This window comes from Mauremys reevesii, linkage group 9 (genome assembly GCF_016161935.1).
Source record: "Mauremys reevesii isolate NIE-2019 linkage group 9, ASM1616193v1, whole genome shotgun sequence".
Classification (NCBI taxonomy): domain Eukaryota; kingdom Metazoa; phylum Chordata; order Testudines; family Geoemydidae; genus Mauremys; species Mauremys reevesii.
The window spans coordinates 62,161,213-62,184,050 of record NC_052631.1 but is presented as its reverse complement, the minus strand read 5'-3'; the positions used below and the strand labels follow the sequence as shown (position 1 = coordinate 62,184,050).

Here is a 22,838-nt window from a genome sequence, read left to right as displayed (position 1 = left end):
TTTGGGGTGGTGGTCAGAGGGTGGGGGTGTGGGTAGGAGTTGGGGTGGTTAGGGGGAAAACAGGGGGTTGAATGAGGGCAGGAGTCCCGGGAGGCAGTCAGGGGCAGGGGTTCCAGGGGCAGTCAGGGGACAGGGAGAAGGGGTGGTTGGATAGGGTCCCTGGGGGGCCGTCAGGGAACAGGGGGGTTGGATGGGGCAGGAGTCCCCGGCGGGGGCAGACAGGAGGTGGAGGCCAGGGTTGCATGACCAGAGCTGGGGGAGTCAGTACCCACTGCCTCACAGTCAGAGCCTGGGGCCACACGGCCAGGTTCCTGAAGTCTTGCCGCTGGAGCCTGCCGCCCAACCCCCCTCCCCCCAACATGGGTCAAGAACTCACCTTGCTCCTGCAGCGTTGTGCCCCACCTCTCTCTAGAGGTGGTGCAGGATGGTACATCCAGGAGCAACAAGGAGAGAGGGGCTGATGCTTCCCCCACCCCCCATCACCACCCAGGAGGCTGTCGTGGCCGCACGAAAAGCCCACGGTGGCCGCATTTGAGAAATGTTCCTCTAGACAAACCTGGGCATCTTTATCACTAAGATCTTGCCACCTTTACTCACAGATACCCTGTCGTACACTGGCAATGAAATGTAAGCATTGGCAATAATAATAGTACTTAGGCGCATCACAGTCTCGTGCTTATGTCAGGCTTCTAGTGGCCTGACATGTAGCAATTGTCATTAGGTAGCTGAATGGCAGAGGAGTTTTCTGGGTTGTCCCAGACTCTGAGAGATTGATCTGAAATTTCCATCAGTTTATCTAAAGTCCTAGAATGTTGATATTAATGGGCTTTTTTCCCTTCTGAGATATGATGCATCTTTGCCATCTTGCTAACATATAAAGGGATGTCATACACAAACATAATGCTTCAGTCCCCCCCACCTCCCACCACCTCGGAAATAGAAAGGAATGTAAGCTTTGAAAGTTTCTTAGAAATGGGGATGTAGAGAGTAAAACCTCTAAGGAGGGAGCTATTTCCTATCAAAATTTCGTTTTTGACTTTTTCTGTGGAACTTGGAAGCCAACCCAAAAAAATGTGTGTACAAAGCTCCATCTTCAGAGTCCGTCATTCTCCTCCTCATCCAGGCAAAGTTAGACTTACCTATTCTAAATCCATTTCAGGCATCTATGGTTGGGAAAGAGTATTTAATTTTTAGATGACTTAGATTCCCTTGAAAGACACTGCAGGGCTTGTATTCCCCATGAGACACCAACAACACTGATAACTAGACATGAACTGGTATTCATTACTCAGATCAAAAACGTGTCATTTCTACTGAATAAAATTACAAATATCTTATATATGCTGGCCTCTGTTTGCTTGAACACCAGAATTTATTTGTGTATTTCACATTATATTAATGAATACTGTGCATGTCATTGCTTTGCCTTTGCTCCAGCAGAACGGGGATGGAGGGAATTACCAGTTACATGCCCTGGGAAAACAACCTAGGCAAGAAGCTTAAAGGGTGACTTGATTATGGTCTATCGCAATGGGCCTGCACCATTGTTAGAATTTCTTTTGTGCTACAGGAGACAAACCTAGTATATATACACATGATTCATTGAAACAAATTCAAATAATACAAACACACACTTGCCTCCCAGAATGTGGTCAAACATACACCCCCACTTAGGGGTATCTCATTTCCTTTAGCCAACTGGTGAAGGCACAGCCACAGTTAGAGAGGTCCTGACTTAGCAGATCCAAAATGATCCCCCATAAATCTGGTCTTGAGAAGTGCTGCACATGATATAAAAATGTAGATAAGCTTCTGAAATGTTGGTTGTTTTCTGCTAACTAAACATTTTCCACTTATATAGCAATCTGCATTCCAAAGGATCCTGGAGTACTTTGCAAACTAGATACATATGGCACCCTCTGAAATGCAACCATCTCTGGGGAAGAGGACAAGACCCAACCTGCAAACAAGACACAACACCACAGTGGAGGTGAAGGGAGATTTTGGCCAAGGATCACAGGGCCAAACCTCTGCTCTCATTTAAACTGCCCGGGGTCTTTAATATCCATGCAGACCAAACAGGACCTCAATGTCATAACATGGCTCAGCCCTCCTCCCTGGACAAACACTAGTCTGTTGTGACTGGACCCAACTTCTGGATCTACATGCTCGTAAGCCAACTGGGTCTGATCAGAGCTTGGTCGCTGTACCTAGCTCTGAGTCTTTAAGGCACATTCCCAGGCAAGGCTTCATGTCTGAATCCCTTCCTTGGGACGTGGGGCTCTGCAGCCCAGACACCACAACCCTGAAACCAGTGCCTCAGACCCCCTGAGCCCACACTTGTTTATACACATTAGATCTGAGTTCCACCATTCTGAGCTTGATTAACCCTTTCAGGGACTACATGGCAGGCAAGCAAAGAGCACAGGCTTAGCAAAGGAATTTCTCATCTACAGATGCTTTTAACCTTAAAAGCACTAGAGAGTTACAAATTTTGGGGGGAAAAACAAGAGTCCTGAATACACCCCCTAAGTCTGATCTTACCTTTCCTGCGAGTCCTAGGTTTGGCCAGAATCCATAGGCTAGGCAGTCCTTTCTGCCTTTCCTCTCCTTAGCCTGGTCATCTTGCATGTGGTGGTGGTCTGTCCCCTGGCTCAGAAAATCACCAATCTTTTCCCTCTTTTTGCCCATGTGTTTCATCTAGAGGAATTCCATGCTCCAGCCCCACAAGAGACTTCCGGGTAGACAGTCATTCAAAGTCAATGGTGCTACTGATAGAAAACCCATTGTTCCACTAGAAAAGAGTCTTTCAACTCTGATGGCCCTTAATGGCTCTCTCATTGTCACATCTTTGAAGTGTCCTACAGCCGAGCGAGCGTGAACAGGACAGTGTCTAGAACAGACAGTCTTGTCAGGGCCAGGCTGGGTTTCAGCACAAAGTGGGTGCCTTAATCCAATATGGAGGTTACAAGTAAAGGGAAGCCCACAATGAAGGTTACAATCAGAAATGGTGTTCACAGAACAAAAAGGAGTTCACAGTTTGACATAGACATATGCTTAATACATCACACTCCACTTTTAAGGCCTCATCCAAAAACCCTATTATTAAATACCATGATGCTATGCATGGATCTCAAGGGAACTTGCAGTGGCCAGAGTGAGCTGTATGGAGACCCTGTGCCTCTACAGTCCTTGCTCTCCAAGGCACTCTCTAACATACAGAAAGCAGGAGTCCTCTCCCACTAGCCCCAGAATTGCTCTCAGTGGGTGCAGGAGTTCCACAGTGCAGTGGGCTTGGGTACCAAAGTTCATCCATACACCATCAGAATTAACTTTTGAGGGTAATCCCTGTGGGGTTGTGGAGACAGCAAAGAGCTGAAATTATAAAAGGGAAACATTTAGGTGGAATATCATGCTATGGATGAAGAGTCCAAAGCAGTGGAGAGAACTAATCCATGAAGAGAAAAAGTTATAAACAAGTTTTATTGGGATACAGAAAATAATTAGCACCAGTGGATATAACAAATGAAAACAGTGTAAAATCAGGCCAGGGGATAAAATACTGATGACAACTCAGTGTGTACTTCAGGAAGGGTGATGACAGAGTTCACCATCTGCAATGCATCTTCTATACCAATTCACTGCACTGGGACTCTCACATTGCTAAAGTGAAACATCTCAAATTCCCACACTGGGCTAAATCAAAATCAACTTAAAAGTCTCAGATTCACTTTCTAGGTGAATGCTACAGACAAATTAGGACCCATTCTGCAATTGGTTCTGAATGGACAGACTCCTGCAGGAAGGCCCTGTGAAGTCAGTGGGTCTCTGCATAGGCACAGGGTCCACCAGCACGGATCTGATTGCAGGATCAGGGCCTAAGTATGTGCCAGGAACAGATTATGATCGGGTTTCTGGGATCGGTCTCTGGGATTGGCTCCTTCTTAAAAAGTACATTTTGAAAAATGTTTCCGTTATTCACGAAAGTCCGTTCCCCTGCCTTTTTTGGAAGCAATTAAAAGGGGAATGAAGTTATCACATTGGAACATGAAAACAATCAATAAACAAGTCAATATTTTATCTACAACCAGAATGCTACCTGAGATCATTTAAAAATTCTGCAATGGAATCCAATATTAGGATATAGACAGCTAAAAATCAGTAATTCAGTCCCACTGCAACCATGATTTTGAAAAATTCTGATAGTGATCCCCCATTTTTAACCCCAGGAGAATGGAGAGAGGCTGGAGAAAAAACAGATGTACCTACCAACTGTATTTAAAAAAGTGAGTAAAAAGAAAAGAGCAACATCTAGCTACATGCTGTTCATCCTTATAATCCGCAGGAACTCCTGTTCATTCACTTCCCCATCTCCATCCACATCTGCTTCATCAATCATTTCCTGCAGGACAATAAGGATTCAGAGACCAGTTTAGGTGGGCTCAGAGAAGATGGAATTCACCCGTTCACAGAGCTTCAGCACAAGGTCTATGCAGCACTCAACATAGGGCTTAAATGGGACCTAAGCAGTGCATAGGTCTTGTGCTGGATCTCTACAAAGGGACAAACTGCACCCAGAAGAAGCACATTAAAGCAGATTAGGGGAGAGGAATGGAAAGCAAACAGGGTTTTATTCAAGCAGCTTTCACATCCAAAGTATTCAAAGCATGTACCCTATTTCAAGCTATGTATTGGGTAATACAGTGTTGGGGAAGAAGTTCCTGAGGTATTGCAACAGTGTAAATCCAGAGCACTGCAACTCCGCTAAGCCACTGGTGAGGACACAGTAAAGAGTCGGAGTTTACGAGCTGTAAGAAGTGGCTGCAATAGTGTATGTGCTACTGAATCCTTTTACATGTTGAACTCTGTGCTCACCCAGAAAAGGGCTGTAAATGTCAGACTAAGAAGGAAAAAAAAGATTGCCAGCGGGATTTTTCCTTATCCATTTTGTTATTAAGCACAGATTTCTTGTAATCATTTTATCAGCAAGATTCTCTATGGTCAGAAAATATTCTACCGGTTCTGTTAATGTCCAGGCATGTTGGTCTAAATTCCTGGAGTTTGATCAATTGTAAAATTCCAACTGCTCGGTCTTTACAATGCATTACTGATGTGTGATGATTTTTATATAAATACATACAGTTGAGAAGCACTATCATGGTCTAAGTGGTGCAAAAAAGGAGAATCGCAGAGCCAAATGAGAGTAGCCATATACTACAAATGAAACAATGCTCTCATCAGATGAGATGTAACCATAACTGGCCATGATACATCACTTTGCATTGCCCCTTCATTGCATAGGAACTAAAAAAAGTGAATGACCTTTTTGGAAATGGGAGAGTTCCAGGAAAGACTCCTAAAGCAAATAGAAAGGTAAGAAAGGGATGTTCCAGTCTTGTCATCTATTAGGGGGATGATTATTGCTTATCAGCACTAAGTAACAAATAATTTGTCACAGCAGATCCTCTGTGTGTGAAATCCAATATCCTACCTCCCTCTCTGGCCAATATTTGATGTTTCAGATGAAGGCAGAAATCCCCTCTCCCCACTTGTAACCCACACACCTCCTGGATGTGGTGTTCTGTCCCATTCTAGTGGCACCAAGACCACTGAGGCTTTGTCTACACTACACAGCTTTTAGCTAAAATTCGTACAGTTTAGCCGCTGTTTGTCGGCTCTCCTGCCAACAAAAAACTTCGACCCTCAACGAGCTGTATTTGCGTTGTCAGCAGGAGAGTGCTCCTGCAGACAATGCGCTGTTCACACTTGCACTTGTCATGGTAAAACTTTTGTCATTCAACTGTCAGTGTAGACAGAGCCAGAGAGAGAGAGAGAGAGAGATTAAGGCAGGGGTGGGCAAACTTTTGGGTCCGAGGGCCACATCTGGGTATAGAAATTATATGGCGGGCCATGAATGCTCAGGATATTGGGGTTAGGGTGCGAGAGAGGATGAGGGCTCTGGCTGGGGGTGCAGGCTCCAGGGTGGGGCCAGAAATGAAGAGTTCAGGGTGCAGGAGGGGGCTGGGGTGGAGGGGGAATGCGGGGGGTGAGGGCTCTGGTTGGGGGTGCAGGGCTGAGGATATGGGATTTGGGGTGTAGGAGGGTGCTCAGAGCTGGGACCGAGGGGTTCGGAGGGTGGGAGGGGGATCAGGGCTGAGGCAAGGGGTAGGTGCACCGGGGGTGGGGGGGGAGACAAGGGCTCTGGCTGGGGATCCAGGCTCTGGGGTGGGGCTGGAGATGAAGGTTTTGGGGTGCAGGAGGGTGCTCCAGGCTGGGATCAAAGGGTTTGGAGGGCAAGAGGGGGATTGGGGTTGGGGCAAGGGGTTGGGGCATGGGGGGGATGGCTCGGGGTGCAGTCTAAGGGTGGTGCTTACCTCAAGCACCTCCCTGAAGCAGTGGCATGTCCCTCCTCCGGCTCCTACACAGAGGCATGGCCAGGCAGCTCTGCTGCACACTGCCCTGTCCACAGTCTCTGCCCCTGCAGTTCCCATTGGCCATGGTTCCCGGTCCATGGGAGCTATGGGGACAGCACTTGGGGCAGGGGCAGTGTGCAGAGCAGAGCCCCCTGGCTGCCCCTACGCATAGGAGCTGGAGAGGGAACACATGTCCCTGCTTCTGGGAGCCGCACATAGCAACCCTCAACCCTGCTCCCCAGCTGGAGCACTGGCAAGCCCCAGACCTCATTCTCCAGTGGGAGCTTGAGGGCTGGATTAAAACGTCTGGTGGGCTGGATGCAGCCCACGGGCCATAGTTTGCCCACTACTGGATTAATGAGTCTTAGGGCAACCAGACAGCAAGTGTGAAAAATCGGGATGGGGGGTAATAGGAGCCAATATAAGAAAAAGACCCAAAAATCGGGACTATCCCTATAAAATCAGGACATCTGGTCACCCTAGTGAGTCTGCTCTATAGCCTTAGCTAATAGCCATATGGCTTTTAGCTCATACAGTAGAGCAGGGGTCTCAAACTCAATTTATCTTAGGGCCAGTGCCAGTCCTCAAATACTCCCAGCAGGCCAATAATGTCACTAAAGATGATGTTCACACCACCTCCCAGCCCATTTCCCAACCTTTTCCCTCACTCCCTTGGCTTCATATTGCCCTGGCTGATTCTGCCCGGTGACTAGTGATGCTGCCTCCATGGCTGACTCTGCCCAGCAACTAATGATGATACCTCTGCCCCTCCCACAGCCAATGGGAGGTGCGGGGGAGCGGTGCCTACAGCAGACAGCCAGCTGCCTGGCTGCATGGGTCTCTCTCCTCTGTGGCTCTGCCCGCAACAGCAGAAATAGGGAACTGCTTGCAGGGAGCAGAACTGCCCGAGGTGAATGACGCGTTGCCTCGTGCAACCCCTGGGAGGGTCCCAGGAGCAGCAGGCTGGAGCAACGTTGCAGGGAGGGACATGTGAATCTGTCCTGCCCGCTCCCCTCCCGCACCCCGCCAGCAGCCATGAGGGCCAGATGAAAGAACTTTTTTAAAAGTTTACGCAGGTCGCAGTGGGGAGGTTCTTGGGCCACAGATGGCCCGCAGCAGGGCCAGCTCTAGGTTTTTTGCCACCCCAAGCAAAAAAATGTTGGCTGCCCCCCACCTCAGCCCTGGGCTGTCACCCTCCCCCCCCCCCACCACCACCACCAACAGTGCCCTCCCACACCCGCACCCCCTGCCGTGGGCTCTCTCTTCCCCCCTCCACCCACACCCCCTGCTGCCCCACTGCTGGGCTCTCCCTGCCCCAGCCCTGGGCTCCCCCCTACCAGTGTTGACTCTGCCCACTCCCCCCTCGCCTCCAGCCGGTCCAGCACTGGAAAGGTTGGGGTAAGCAGCAGGGCTCCCGGGCCGTACCTCAGCCCAGGGTCCCTCCAGCCAGGGCTCCCACCTCCAGGACTGGCCGGGACCTGGGAGGGCAGAGCTGGGGGACCGCCCCGGCAGGGGGCTGAGGAGCCAGGGCAGGGTAGCCCCAGAGGAAGCGGAGCCCCGGAGAGCGGGACACGGGCCCCGCACGGCAGCACCCTGTCCTCTATGGCCCCACTGCTGCTGCTGCTTCTGACCGCCCTGCTGCAGTCCCTGGGCGGCTCGGGCCGCTTCGCCCAGCCCCAGCTGCAGCACTGGGGGGCAGCCGCCCTGTGGCACCTGCAGGCAGCTCCATGTGCCTTGCGGGGCGGCCCCCAGCCCGAGTGTCCCCGCTCGGAGCCTGCCCGGCCCAGCCACAAGGTGCAGGCACTGCTCCCCTACGGCACGAACCGCAGTGGCCCCAGGGCGCCCCACACGCACGACATGCTACTGCTGCTGCCAGGGCCGGCTCTAGGCTTTTGCCACCCGAAGCAAAAAAAAAAGGCCGGAATGCTGCCCCTGAAAATGTGCTGCCCCAAGCACATGCTTGGTTTGCTGGTGCCTAGAGCCAGCCCTGGCCTGTGGGCCGGGACTTTGAGACCCCTGCAGCAGAGGCTCATGCACTAAGCTTCAGAGGCTACAGGTTCGATTCCACCTGCTGACGACCGGGGTCTGTCGGTGTTATAAGTGGGGGCTCGTCTGGGATTTGAACTGGGAAGTCTCTGAAGCTCAGGACATGCTTCCTCAACTAGTAGAAGTATGTAACCCACACACCTCGTGGGTGTGGTGTTCTGTCCCATCTAGTGGCACTGAGACGACTTAGAGAAGTGGTCACCAACCCGTCGATCATGATTGACTGGTCGATCCTGGGGACTCTCCCAGTCAATCGCAATCTCTGGTGGTGTAGCAGGGCTGCAGCTAAGGCAGGCTCCCTGCCTACCGCAGCTGCACACCACTCCTGAAAGTGGCCAGCATGCCCCCACAGCTCCAGGGGGTGGGGTGTGACAGGGGTCTCTGCGTGCTGCTATTCCTACCTGCAAGCACCACCCCCACAGCTCCCATTGGCTGGGTATGGGGAACTGTGGCCAATGGGAGCTTTGGGAGGGTGCCTGCAGAGAGGGGCAGCACACAGAGCCACATGACCCTCCTCCCAGGGGCCGCAGAGGCGTGTTGGCCCCTTCCGGGAGCAGTGTGTGACCGGGGCAGGCAGGGAGCCTGCCTTAGCCTCACTGTGATACCGACTGGGAGCCGCCCGTGGTAAGTGCCATCCGGCGGGAGGCCACACCCCAATCCTCAGCCCAGACCCCCCTACCAGAGCCAGCACTCCCTCCTGCACTCCAAACACCCTCCTGCACCCCAATTCCCAGCCCTGACCCCCCTTCCAGAGCACCCCAAACCCCCTCCCAAACCTCAATCCCCTGCCCCAGCGAGAAAGTGAGAGAGAGTGGGGGAGAGCGAGCAATGGAGAGACGGGGATATGGAATGAGTGGGGCAGGGCTTTGGGGAAGGGACGGGGCTTCAGGGAAGAGGTGGGATAGATCCTGGGTTGCCCTTAAATTCAAAAAGTGATCTTTGGCATAAAAAGGCTGGAGACCACTGACTTAGAGAGCGAGAGATTAATGAGTCTGCTCTACAGCCTTAGCTAATGAGCTTTTAGCTCATTCGGAAAGGCTCATGCACTAAGCTCCAGAGGCCACAGGTTTGATCCTGCCCACCAATGACCATGGTTTGTCAGCATTACACACCCACAAACTAGTAATGAGAACGTGCCACTAGGAAGGTAAAATGTTTCAGAACATTGCACAGTTCCTCTAATAGTTAAATTAATCTTCCATGAAACAAAGACTCATGTCAACATTGTGCAGAGACAAAGAGATGTAGATTACAAACCTGCAGCTCCTCATCTGTGAGGTTTTCCCCAATCTCACCGGCCACACGTTTGAGATTTTGGAAAGAGATTTTGCCAGTTCCATTGTCATCAAAGAGCTTGAAGGCTTTCAGAATGTCCTCTCTGGATTCTGGCTCAGACTTAACAAAGAAGCGCAGAACAATGATATGCAAAGGTGAAGGTGATCCACCAGAATTCTAACATCCCTTCTCATGCACATTATTAAGAATCTAAGCTAAGAGGATATCTTGGATGGCACCTGGCCACTGCAGAGTTCACTTGTTGCCACTATTTTACATTTGTCATTCTCTTTTATTATTTAAGGAAAAGCCATCAACAAAGTTGCAAGAAGAATCTGAGAGACCAGGACTGGAATATCCTAGCAGTGGTCCAAGTTCGGACTGAGGTGGATTAGATCTACTCAGGGAAAGGGCAGGTGTCAGAGATGGCACAACAGGTAGGCTGAAGTGTTTCAGTGGGTCTTACATAAGGATTCTCTATGGATGTTAAATTGTTCTTGTTTGTTTGATTTATCACTTGTTTGTTCATGATTGTCTTTAGCGGCCAACCTGGCTTCCCCTCTCTCTCTCTTTCTAATATTATTGAATTCTGGTTAGTATTTTGAATTGGAAATGCTGGACTCTCTTGGGTCCTAAGTGCTGTAAAATCCCATCAAAGCCCTTCATATTAAGGATGCCCAGGACTTTTGTGGCTAACCCGATTCACATACCATTTTCTGAGTCATCGCATACAAAAAGGAATCGAAGTTGATCTTCCCTGACCCTTCCTTATCAACTTCTGATATAATTTTCTTCATCTCTTCTTTCTTGGGTTCATACCCAAGGGCCCTTATGGACACCTGCAAACATGGAAAACATGGAAAATAGGCTGGCAATGCAAACAGAAGCGAAGAGCGGGAGACAATTGAAACCACGTTGCACACTATGAAAAAAAATGGGGATGGTGCTATTGCAAGTCAAATAATAAACGCTAGCAAGGCAATGGACCTGACACAGAGCAGGTGTCCCAGATGGCCTGCGCTGCATGTGGAGCAGTTATTCCGGACTAGACCTTGATGTCTTTGACCTTATACATTTGCTTTTTGGCATTCAGAGTTAAAGCATCCAGTTTACAATACCAATGAATGATACTATACTACACCAAGCCCTCAGTCTCTCTGCCAATTTTTGAAATTTCACAATACTTCCCCCCCAGCCCCCACCCCAGTTTAAAATGCTTTTCTTTCCTTTGCTTGTGTGTGACAGTCCCAGATACACACAGGGGAAACTGATTTACCAGACAGAGGAAACAGTGAAACTGACTATTCCTAAATTGTTGTCAGAAGCACTATGTAAACAAATTGGGAGGGGTGGAGGGGGTGGGAACAGAAGAAAATGTTTTTCCTTCTCTAATCTGTTCAATTACACTCACCTTAGGTGATTTATATAACAAAAGTAGGTCTCACATTTTCAGACAGAAATGTGACTTTTAAGCGGACAGTGTCCTTTAAATAGCGTATGATAGAGAGACAGGATTTAGTGTTGGTGAAACATGCCAGATCAACAGCCCTGAAGGCTGTATCTGTTTATCTGGAACATAGAAACAGATACAGAATAGACTGCAGCAATGCAGACTTCTGCAACCCTGCCTTTTCAATGTGCCTCAAACTTTCCCTGGAGGGACTACCGCTAAGAGGTCTGAGCACGTTCAGTCTGCAAGGTCCATTTAAACTGGCACCTCTGCTGAGATGCCAACAAGATCAATTAATGCCACTTATGGTGTGGTTTTCTATTGTGATTGGGATACCAGGACTGAGACTCTACACAATTTATTTCACTCTACAAAATTTATGCCATCAAATGGCAACGCCTTTGAGTCATTATTGCCTTGGGTGGGATTTGAACCAGCAACCTGGAAGTGAAAAGCACTTCATCCTATTTCCAGGCCTTTGAAGCATCTAATCCCCTCAAACACCTACCAATTATAGATGATTAGGGAAACTTTATTTCACCACTACAGGTTATATACATAGACGGAGAAAAAGAATGTGTGTTTCATTTTTACGCAGTATTACCCCTTAGTTGTAAAGAATCACACAAAGTATATTATGCAGCAGTACCTGGTTTCTGGTAACCTCAGAATAAAGTTGGGGATTGGTCCTGCTTTGAGCAGGGGTTGGACTAGATGACCTCCTGAGGTCCCTTCCAACCCTGATATTCTATGATTCTAAGAAAGTTCCTGCAGTATAGACTATATTATCTTGGTGCAGCAAATGTGAATGCGAAAGAGACCTTTAATTTGGATATGAAACAAAGTGGTTTGCATGACAGTGGAAGGAGATTTCTTAGGGTATGTCTACACTACGAAATTAGGTCAAATTTATAGAAGTCGATTTTTAGGAAGCGATTTTATACAGTCGATTGTGCATGTTCCCACTAAGCGCATTAAGTCGGCGGAATGCGTCCACAGTACCATGGCTAGCGTTGACTTTCAGAGCATTGCACTGTGGGTAGCTATCCCACAGTTCCCACAGGCCATTGGAATTCTGGGTTGAGCTCTCAATGCCTGATGGGGAAAAAATATTGTTGTTGATGGTTTGGGGTACATGTCGTCAGTCGCCTCTCCCGCCGTGAAAGCAAAGTCAGACAATCATTTTGCGCCTTTTTTTCGTGCAGACGCCACACTGCTTTCAGCAGATGGTGCAGTAGGACTGCTAATCGTCATCATCCAACCACTGCTTCCGCTGCAACTCTGCTCTCCTGGTGCCATGAATCGACCTCGCAGGTTCTTTCGTCGTTCTTTATAAATATCTATTCTCATGGCATCCCGTCATAATCCGCCGCTTCCGCTGCAACTCTGCTCTCCTGCTCGTGTCTCCATAGCAAATTTCTCCATGTTGTCTGTCATGGGCTCCCGGGAACGTGTGTTCTTCCTCGGGAAATGTGTGCGGTGCTAACCGTCGTCCTCCACCACTTCCACTGCAACTCTGCCCTCCTGCTTTCCTGGTGCCATGAATCCACCTCGCAGGTCCTCTCGTCGTTCGGTATAAATATCTATTCTTGTGGCATCCATTGTCATTCACTACTTCTGCTGCAACTCTGCTCTCCTGCTCTCCTTCAGACGCCATACCATGGCAAGCATGGAGCCCACTCAGCTCACTGCTGCTGTTGTGAGCATTGTAAACACCTCGCGCATTAGCCTGCAGTATGTGCAGAACCAGAACCTGCAAAAGCAGGTGAGGAGGCGACGACAGCATGATCATGATAGTGATGAGGACATGGACACAGACTTCTCTCAAAGCACAGGCCCTGGCAATTTGGACATCATGGTGGTAATGGAGCAAGTTCATGCCGTGGAACGCCGATTCTGGGCCCAGGAAACAAGCACAGACTGGTGGGACCACATAGTGTTGCATGTCTGGGATGATTCCCAGTGGCTCTGAAACTTTCGAATGCGTAAGGGCACTTTCATGGAATTTTGTGACTTGCTTTCCCCTGCCCTGAAGCGCAAGAATACCAAGATGAGAGCAGCCCTCACAGTTCACAAGCGAGTGGCAATAGCCCTCTGGAAGCTTGCAACGCCAGACAGCTACTGGTCAGTTGGTAATCAATTTGGAGTGGGCAAATCTACTGTGGGGGCTGCCGTGATCCAAGTAGCCAACGGAATCACTGAGCTGCTGCTATCAAGGGTAGTGACTCTGGGAAATGTGCTGCTAATAGTGGATGGCTTTGCTGCAATGGGATTACCTAATTGTGGTGCGGTGATAGACGGAACGCATATCCCTATCTTGGGACCAGACCACCTTGGCAGCCAGAACATAAATGGCAAGGAGTAATTTTCAATGGTGCTGCAAGCACTGGTGGATCACAAGGGACGTTTCACCGACATCAACGTGGGATGGCCAGGAAAGGTACATGATGCTCACATCTTCAGGAACTCTGGTCTGTTTGAACAGCTGCAGGAAGGGACTTACTTCCCAGATCAGAAAATTACTGTTGGGGATGTTGAAATGCATATAGTTATCCTCAGGGACCCAGCCTACCCCTTAATGCCATGGCTCATGAAGCCGTACACAGGAACTCTGGACAGTAGTAAGGAGCAGTTCAAATATAGGCTGAGCAAGTGCAGAACAGTAGTAGAATGTGCATTTGGACGTTTAAAAGCACACTGTCGCAGTTTACTGACTTGCTTAGACCTCAGCAAAACCAATATTTCAATTGTTAATGCCGCTTGCTGTGTGCTCCACAATATCCGTGAGAGTAAGGGGGAGACATTTATGGTGGGGTAGGAGGTTGAGGCAAATTGCCTGGCCGCTGATTACGTGCAGCCAGACACCAGAGCAATTAGAAGAGCACAGCAGGACACGCGGTGCATCAGAGAAGCTTTGAAAACCAGTTTCATGACTGGCCAGGCTACGGTGTGACAGTTCTCTTTGTTTCTCCTTGATGAAAACCCACCCCCTTGGTTCACTCTACTTCCTTGTAAGCCAACTGCCCTCCCCCCTTCAATCACTGCTTGCAGAGGCAATAAAGTCATTATTGTTTCAAATTCATGCATTCTTTATTAATTCATCACACAAATAGGGGGATAACTGCCAAGGTAGCCCAGGAAGGGTGGGGGAGGAGGGAAGCACCGGGCGGGGTGGTGGATGAGGGGAGGAAGGAAAGACAAGGCCACACTTCAAAACGTATTGAATGCCAGCCTTCTGTTGTTTGGGCAGTCCTCTGGGGTGGAGTGGTTGGGTGCCCGGTGTGCCCCCCACCCCACGTTCTTGGGCATCTGGGTTTGGAGGCTATGGAACATGGGGAGGAGGGCGGGTGGTTACACAGGGTGGTCTTTCCTCCTGCTGCCTTTCCTGCAGTTCCACCAGACGCTGGAACATATCAGTTTGATCCCCCAGTAGCCTCAGCATTGCATCCTGCCTCCACTCATCTTGCTCCCACCACCTCTCATCTCGTTCATCCCTCCTGTCCTCGTGTTCATTTTCTGCTTTTCTGGACTCTGACATTGTTTGCCTCCACACATTCTGCTGAGTTCTTTCAGTGCAGGAGAACTGCATGAGCTCAGAGAACGTTTTTTTCACCTTCTTATCTGCGCTAGCCTCTGGGATGGAGATTATACGGGGAACGTTGAAACATTTGCAGCTGCGGGAGAAAAAAAAGGGAGAGTAGTATTTAAAAAAAAAACACATTTTAGAGAACAATGGTGAACCAAGCTGTTAACATTACATAGCACATGTACTCTGGGTACAAGGTCGCATTTTGCCTCTTATATTGAGGGCCTGTCGGTTTGGTGTGAGAGATCACACACGCAGGGCCGGGCAACAGAAGTCGGCTTGCAGGCAGCCATGGTAAGTCACAGTCTTTTGGCTTCTTCAACCTTCATAACATGTGGGAATGGTTTCAAACAGCAGCGCCCTCCTTTCCCATACCAAGCACCCGTTGGGTTGGCCATTTAAAAGGAGGGGCTGTACTGGCCGCGAATCCATCCCAAGTCTTCAAGGCAAATTAATCATTAAACACGCTTGCTTTTAAACCATGCATTATATTTACAAAGGTACACTCACCAGAGGTGCCTTCTCCAGCTTCATAGTCCGTGAGCCTGGATTGGGAGGGTATTGTCCAGGGTGACAAACAGTTCCTGGCTGTCGGGGAGAATGGTTTCTCTGCTTGCGTGCTGTGAGCTATCCTCATCCTCCTCCACCTCCTCATCCCCCAAATCCTCATCCCTGTTGTGTGAGATTCCCCCCTTGCAGGTGTCCATGGACAGGGGTAGGGCCCACCCCTAGAATTGCATGCATCTCATCATAGAAGCGGCATGTCTGGGGCTCTGATCCAGAGCAGCCGTTTGCCTTTTTGGTAGGCTTGCCTGAGCTCCTTAATTTTCACGCGGCGCTGCTGCGGGTCCCTGTTGGTAGCCTCTGTCCATCATGCCCTTGTAGATTTTTTCAAATATTTTGGCATTTTGTCTTTTGGAACAGAGTTTTGATAGCACGGATTCATCTCCCCAAACAGCAATCAGATCCAGTATCTCCCATACGGTCCATGCTGGAGCTCTTTTGCGATTCTGGGACTGCATGGTCACCTGTGCTGATGAGCTCTGCATGGTCACCTGTGCTGATCAGCTCAGTGCCACGCTGGGCAAACAGGAAATGAAATTCAAAAGTTTGCAGGGCTTTTCCTGTCTACCTGGCCAGTGCATCTGAGTTCAGATTGCTGTCCAGAGCAGTCACAATGGAGCATTGTGGGATAGCTCCCGGAGGCCAATACCGTCGAATTGCATCCACACTACCCCAAATTCAACCCAGCAATGTCGATTTCAGTGCTAATCCCCTCGTCGGGGAGGAGTACAGAAATGGATTTTAAGAGCCCTTTAAGTCAACAAAAATGGCTTTGTCGTGTGGACGGGTGCAGGGTTAAATCAATCTAATGCTGCTAAATTCGACCTAAACTTGTAGTGTAGACCAGGGCTTAGACTCTAACCCACAACCTGAAAACTGAGTCTCTGGATCCATGTCCCTGATTTGTCTGGTGAGCTATACCCCAAAGAGTGATGCTGGAGAAGAAAGGGGCAGCTGGCAGGGGAGCCAGTAGCAGTCAGGTGAGAAGAATGGAACTGGAGGAAACCCTCTCTTATCCAAACCTCTGAGTTTTCTAGAACACACAAGTTTTTAGCATTGAAAGCTTCAGCACTAGACCTGTTTTACCATCTGCTGGTCTAGGCCTTTTTGCAACAAGCACACAGTGTATTTGTGATTTCTTGCTTGCCTTCAAGTCCTTCACATCAACAGTACCGGTGCCATCGGTATCAAGCAAATCAAAGGCCTCTCGCAACTGCTGTTTCTGTTCTTCAGTGAGCACCAACTTGGGTGCCACCTTCTTCTTCCGGGTCGCTGCCCCTTCCATCACTTTCTTGGGGCTGGAAGCCTTGGAAACATTAGTAGAACAAGAGACCACGTGAATGACTATCATTAGGGACCCAGCCTGCCTGCTCCACCCTGTCTCACAAAGGGCACCTCCCACAGTATGTCTACACTGCATTATAAACCTGGGTCTGTGGGACCCGAGCTTATGGACTCAGTATTTCCAAGCCCACACTTGAGCATCCACACTGCACTGTAAACTGGGCTTAGAATTACTGGACTTGCGTCTCACAACCACGCTAATGCAGCCATACTGCACTACACAGACCTTCTGACTCAGATCTGCCTCTTGAGTTGCATCCACACTGCAAAATGGCAAGGCTTGGACCCGAGTGTCAGGGAGACTTTGGCTCTGACCTACCCCCACTAGCAGGGCCTAGGAACCAGGTCTAGACTGCTCACTTCTTCTTAGCACATGCACAACATGCCTCAGGTGGCACGTGACCAGGATTCACTGAATTTGGTACACTGGTTGGATCATCAGCTTCACCCCAGCTTGGGCTGGGTACTGATGGGGAGCACAAGGTGAATGCTGATCCATGCTCCCCAGAGCGCTCACTGACTACAGTGACCATACATCCTGTTTTGGCTGGCACAGTCCCCTTTTTAAGGCCTGTCCCAGACGTCCTGATTTTTTTTGGCAAAACTGGGCATTTGTCCCGTTTGCTCTTGCCAAGTGATGATCAACTGGAAAGAGCAAACAGGACAAATGCCAATTTTTGCCCTCCTAGTGAAGTGTGGAAAAACGTTCAGGGGAAAAATGAGCGGCAACGCCAGCCCCGCACAGTGGGGCTTGGGTGAACAGCGAAGCCAGACATCTCGGGCGAGCCCCACACGGGGGCAAGGGAACCCCCTAAGGCCAGCCCCATACAAGGGAGGGGGACAACCCTAAATACCATATGGTGTCTTGATTTCCGTTTGGGAAATATAGTCACCCTCATCCTATCACTGACCCAAGTCAGACCGATGTGTGTGTGGAGGGCAGGGGGCTGGGGCTCCAACCAATACTGGATTTACCATGGCGCTGGGCCCACAGTCCAAAGGGGCTCCGGCCCGGCCTGCTCTTCTCACACACACACACACCCACTCTCTCCTGTGGGGGCAGAAGCTTGATGCTGCCTGCTCCTGCTACAGCAGGGCAGGCTCTGCCGGCAGCCAAGCTCCTCCCCCACCTCTTCCCCGGAAGGTGCTACATTCCCTCCCTTCCCCCTCTCCCTCTCCCTGCTGCCGATCAGCTGTTTGCCGGCAGGAGGGAGGGGGAAGAGCGGAGCCTCAGTACGCTCGCCGCTCCCAGGAGGAGAAGGAGCGGAGGTGGGGCCTTCGGGAAGGGGCAGGAATCACGGCATACCCCCTCCAGCCCCCTGCCGAGAGCACCCCCATTACCCCAGCCCACTGTCCACCCTGACTCCTGTACCCCTAGCACACACCCCTAGCCCCTGCACCTCCCTCACACAATCCCAGCCCCCTGCCCTGTCCCCCACGCCCGTCACACACACCCAGCCCCCTGACCTGACCCCTGAATCCCCTCATACCTCCCCAGCCCTGACTCCTGCACCCCCCATATCAGGGCCGGCTTTAGGCCAATTCAACCAATTCCCCTGAATCAGGCCCCGCCCCTAAGAGGGCCCCACGCCCAAGTCCCAGTACGGCATACGGGCAAGAGCCGGTGCGCTGTACCGCGGTGGCCCGGCTTCCCTAGGGGGCAATTTAAAGGGCCTGGGGCTCCCAGCAGGGGCTGGAGCCCCACGCCCTTTAAATTGCCACCAGAGCCCCACTGCTGGAGCCCTGGGGTAGGGCTGCGGGGCTCTGGGGGCTATTTAAAAAGTCCGGGGCTCCTGTTGCTTCTATTGTCCCGGCCCTTTAAATAGCTGCTGGAGTCCCGCTGCTTCCCCAGGGCTCCTGCAGCTATTTAAAGGGCTGGGGCAGTAGAAGCAGGGGAGCCCCGGGCCCTTTAAATAGCCTCCAGAGCCCTGGGGTAGCAGGGGGGCTCCAGCTGCCTCTGCTGCCCTGGTCCTTTAAATAGCCGCGGGAGCCCCGCGCTTCTCCAGGGCTCCCTTGGCTATTTACAGGGCCGGGGCGGTGGAAGCAGGGGAGCCCCGGGCTGCTGCTGCTGCTGCTACCCCGGTGTGGAAGGGAGGAGGAGGGGGCACTCACCATACAGGGTGGGCTGCACCCCCTGCCCACAGCCAGCCCCTGCTGCACCCCCTGTCTGCAGCCATCCCTGCACCCTCTGCCCTTCCCGCACCAGCCCTGCACCCCCTGCCTTGTCTCAAGCCAACCCCTGCCGCACCCCCCTGCCTGAAACCAGAAAGTCCCGCACTGCTCTGTCTCCAGTCCTGCCAACCCATGCCGCACTCCCCAGCGGCCCTGCCTGAATCCAGCCAGCCCCCCCACACACACACACCTGTCTCCAGCCAGCCCAGCACCCCTTGCCCTGCCTCGGGACAGATCCTACCTCCAGTCAGTCCCTGCCCTGCCTCCAGCCAGCCCCATGTCCACTGGTGCCCTGCAGTTCCCAGGGCAGTAACCCTGCACACCTGCTTCAATGAGGGGGGCAGGGAGCAGCTGGGACCCACACATGTGCACACCCTAGGGTGACCAGACAGCAAGTGTGAAAAATCGGGATGGGGGTGGGGGGGTAATAGGATCCTATATAAGAAAAAGACCCAAAAATCAGGACTGTCCCTATAAAATTGGGACATCTTTTCACTCAAGCACACCCCCAAGGAGTGGCAGGGACCCACACATGTGAAACGGAGCTCATTTCTAGTTCAGGCCCATCTTTTAAAAAAGAACTTTAGGTAGGGTTAATATACATCCGTATTTTCCCAGACATGCCAGGCTAAATTTTAAAAATTCCTCCTGGGAAAATACGGACATATGGTAACTCTATTGGTACAAAAAATACATTCTGTGGCACATCCCTTAAATCAGAACTTTTTATAGGGAACCGGTTGCTAAGAAATGAAAGGCTTTTTTTTAACATTTTTTTTTGTTTTAGTCATCCCTGCTGGGGCCCTGCTGAAAATGTTTGAATTGGGCCCCACACTTCCTAAAGCCGGCCCTGCCCCACATCCCCATCCCCATCCCCACCCTGAGAACTAAACAGGTGCTCCTGCACACACACACACACACACACACACCATTCCCACCTGCACCCCTCGCACCAAACAGAGCTGCCCCAGGTAAGCGCTCCACACCCCAACCTCCTGCCCAACCCTGAGCCCCCTCACTCACCCTAGCTCCTGGCCAGACCCCATACCCCAACTTTTTTTTACATTTTTTAAATAAAGCGCTCTTATCCAAAGCGCTTTACACTAGTAGTATTTGGAAAGATCGTTAAGTGGTCTGTCGAGCCCCTCCGCGTTTTCAAGTGGTCTGTGGAAAAATAAGTTAAACTCAAGAACAATCAAGGTACCTCACTTTATTTTCATTTACTTGCTATTACTTATAGGAGGAGGATGAAGAAAAAAAAGAATGAAAAACAGGGGCGGGGGAGATAAGATAGAATATTCTTTTTCTCCTTCTACTAGGGTTGCGAACTTTCCAATAGCACAAAACAACACTGCTGCCCAACTCCCAGACCCATCCCTTCCCCAAGACCCCACCCTGCTCACTCCATCCCCCTCCCTCTGTTGCTCACTCTCCCCCACCCCCATTCACTTTCACCAGGCTGGGGCTAGAGGTTGGGGTGTGGGTGGTATGGGCTCTGGGTTCAGGATGTGAGCTTCGGGTGGGGCCAGAAATTAGGGGTTCAGGGTGCAGGATAGGACTCCAGGTTGGGGGGAGATTGGGGTGTGGGAGGAGGTGAGGGCTCTGGCTGGGGGTGCAGGCTCTGGGGTGGGGCTGAGATGTTTGGGGTGCAGGAGAGGGCTCTGGGTTGGGGTAGGGAGCTGGGGTGGGGGAGGGGATGCGGGCTCCAGCTGGGGGTATGGGCTATGAGGGTCCGATTCGGAAGAGCTGCCACCGAAATGCCACTGAAGACAGCAGCAATTTGGTGGCAGCTCAATCAGTTGCCGCTGTTTCCTGCGGCACTTCGGCGGAAGGTGCGGGGCCCGATTCCCGGGAATCAGGGGAATCACCCTAAAGCCGGCCCTGCCCTGCTGGCCACCCACGTGTTTAGGGGCCGCACGGGCCTGGCAGCCACTTCTGAGAGTCACACGGAGCTAAAGCAGGCTCCCTGCCTGCCCTAGCCCCAGGCTCCCATTGCGCCGCCGACTGGACTTTTAACGGCCAGTATCCCTTTACGACCAGGTGTTCTGGGCAAAAACTGGACACCTGGCAACCCTACCTTCCACTGTGGCCCCAGGCTGGGGGAGCTCTTCCTCTCCACCATGGCCCAGGGGCTGCGGCATGGGTACCAAGCTTCTGCAGGCTACGGGCAGGGTAGCAGTAAGGAGCAAGTGAGGATGGGGACGTGGGGGAAGGGCAAATGGTGCAGGGGGAAGGGGCGGGAAAGGGTGGGGCTGTGGGTGGAACAGGGCAGGGCAGCATGGTTGGGCAGAATCCGGCGGGGCTGTTGGGGATGGGCAGAATGGGGTGGGCTGTGGGGGTAGGGGTTGAACAGGGCAGGGCTGTGGGTGGAATGGGGCGGGGCTGGGGGGAAGGGGTTGAACAGGGCGGGGCTGTGGGTGGAATGGGGTGGGGCTGGGGAGGGGTTGAACAGGGCAGGGCTGGGAGGGCGGAATGGGGTGGGGCGGGGAAGGGGTTGAACAGGGCGGGGCTGGAGGAGGGCGGAATGGGGCGGGGCTGGGGAAGGGGTTGAACAGGGCAGGTCGGGAGGAAGGGTTGAATGGGGCGGCTGGGGAGGGCAGAATGGGGCAGGGCTGGGGGAAGGGGTTGAACAGGGCGGGGCTGGGGAATGGGGCGGGTCGGGGAAGGGGTTGAACAGGGCGGGGCTGGGGTGGAATGGGGCGAGTCGGGGGAAGGGGTTGAACAGGGCGGGGCTGGGGTGGAATGGGGCGGGCGGCGGGAAGGGGTTGAACAGGGCGGGGCTGGGGCTGGAATGGGGCGGGGCTGGGGAAGGGGTTGAACAGGGCGGGGCTGTGGGTGGAATGGGGTGGGGCTGGGGAGGGGTTGAACAGGGCAGGGCTGGGGAGGGCGGAATGGGGTGGGGCGGGGAAGGGGTTGAACAGGGCGGGGCTGGGGGAGGCGGAATGGGGCAGGGCTGGGGGCAGGGCGGGGGAAGGGGTTGAACAGGGCGGGGCTGGGGAATGGGGTGGGGCGGGGGGGAAGGGTTGAACAGGGCGGGGCTGGGGCTGAATGGGGCGAGTCGGGGGAAGGGGTTGAACAGGGCGGGGCTGGGGGCTGAATGGGGCGAGTCGGGGGAAGGGGTTGAACAGGGCGGGGCTGGGGGAATGGGGCGGGGCGGCGGGAAGGGGTTGAACAGGGCGGGGCTGGGGGCGGAATGGGGCGAGTCGGGGAAGGGGTTGAACAGGGCGGGGCTGGGGCGGAATGGGGCGAGTCGGGGGAAGGGGTTGAACAGGGCGGGGCTGGGGCGGAATGGGGCGAGTCGGGGGAAGGGGTTGAACAGGGCGGGGCTGGGGCGGAATGGGGCGGGGTAGGGGTTGAACAGGGCGGGTCTGGGGCGGAATGGGGCGGGTCGGGGGAATGGGTTGAACAGGGCGGGTCTGGGGCGGAATGGGACGGGGCTGGGGTAGGGGTTGAACAGGGCGGGGCTGGGGAGGGCGGAATGGGGCGAGTCGGGGGAAGGGGTTGAACAGGGCGGGGCTGGGGGCGGAATGGGACGGGGCTGGGGTAGGGGTTGAACAGGGCGGGGCTGGGGGCGGAATGGGGCGGGTCGGGGGGGAATGGGTTGAACAGGGCGGGGCTGGGGGAGGGCGGAATGGGGCGAGTCGGGGGGGAAGGGGTTAAACAGGGCGGGGCTGGGGGGAGGCCTAACGGGCGGAAAGGGAGCGCGGGGCCAGAGTTCCGTTGCTCCCCTCACTTGCTCCGGCCCAGGGCCCCAGGAGACCTTACTCCGCCTCTGGACACGGTCACCGAGCCGTGTGGACGCACCCCAGGGACCGGGTCCCGTATCTCCCCAGCGCTACTCACCATCCCGCTCGCGGCAGGCGCAGCAGGCCGACAACAATCCCACCCCACCCCATTGGCTAATACAGTCCCCGCCGGTACTATGGCAACGAAAGGCAGAGACCACTCTGCATGGGGATTGGCTGACGTACGGAGTGGGCGGGGCGCC

The 22,838-nt window shown here is 52.6% G+C and overlaps 1 protein-coding gene across 8 annotated transcripts; it reads right to left on the bottom strand.

Moving 5' to 3' along the window:
- Positions 1-1,413: 1,413 nt before the first annotated feature.
- Positions 1,414-22,806, bottom strand: LOC120371803 (caltractin-like). Of its 8 annotated transcripts, none has more exons than XR_005584583.1 (6): positions 20,928-21,137; positions 16,482-16,640; positions 10,445-10,573; positions 9,717-9,854; positions 2,545-3,375; positions 1,414-1,960 (listed from the first exon to the last, which is right to left on the bottom strand). XR_005584583.1 is itself a non-coding variant. In XM_039488066.1 (6 exons), exons 3-6 carry the CDS (start codon positions 16,617-16,619, stop codon positions 3,184-3,186), a joined length of 597 nt encoding a protein of 198 aa, XP_039344000.1. In that variant the 5' UTR covers positions 16,620-16,640; positions 19,874-20,014; positions 22,694-22,806; the 3' UTR covers positions 1,414-3,183. The 8 variants fall into 8 exon arrangements, 6 of the variants coding, with proteins under 6 accessions (XP_039344000.1, XP_039343994.1, XP_039343998.1 ...); XM_039488066.1 differs by lacking the exon at positions 20,928-21,137 and adding exons at positions 19,874-20,014; positions 22,694-22,806 and having other exon boundaries at positions 1,414-3,375; XR_005584584.1 differs by having other exon boundaries at positions 1,415-1,781.
- Positions 22,807-22,838: the final 32 nt, after the last annotated feature.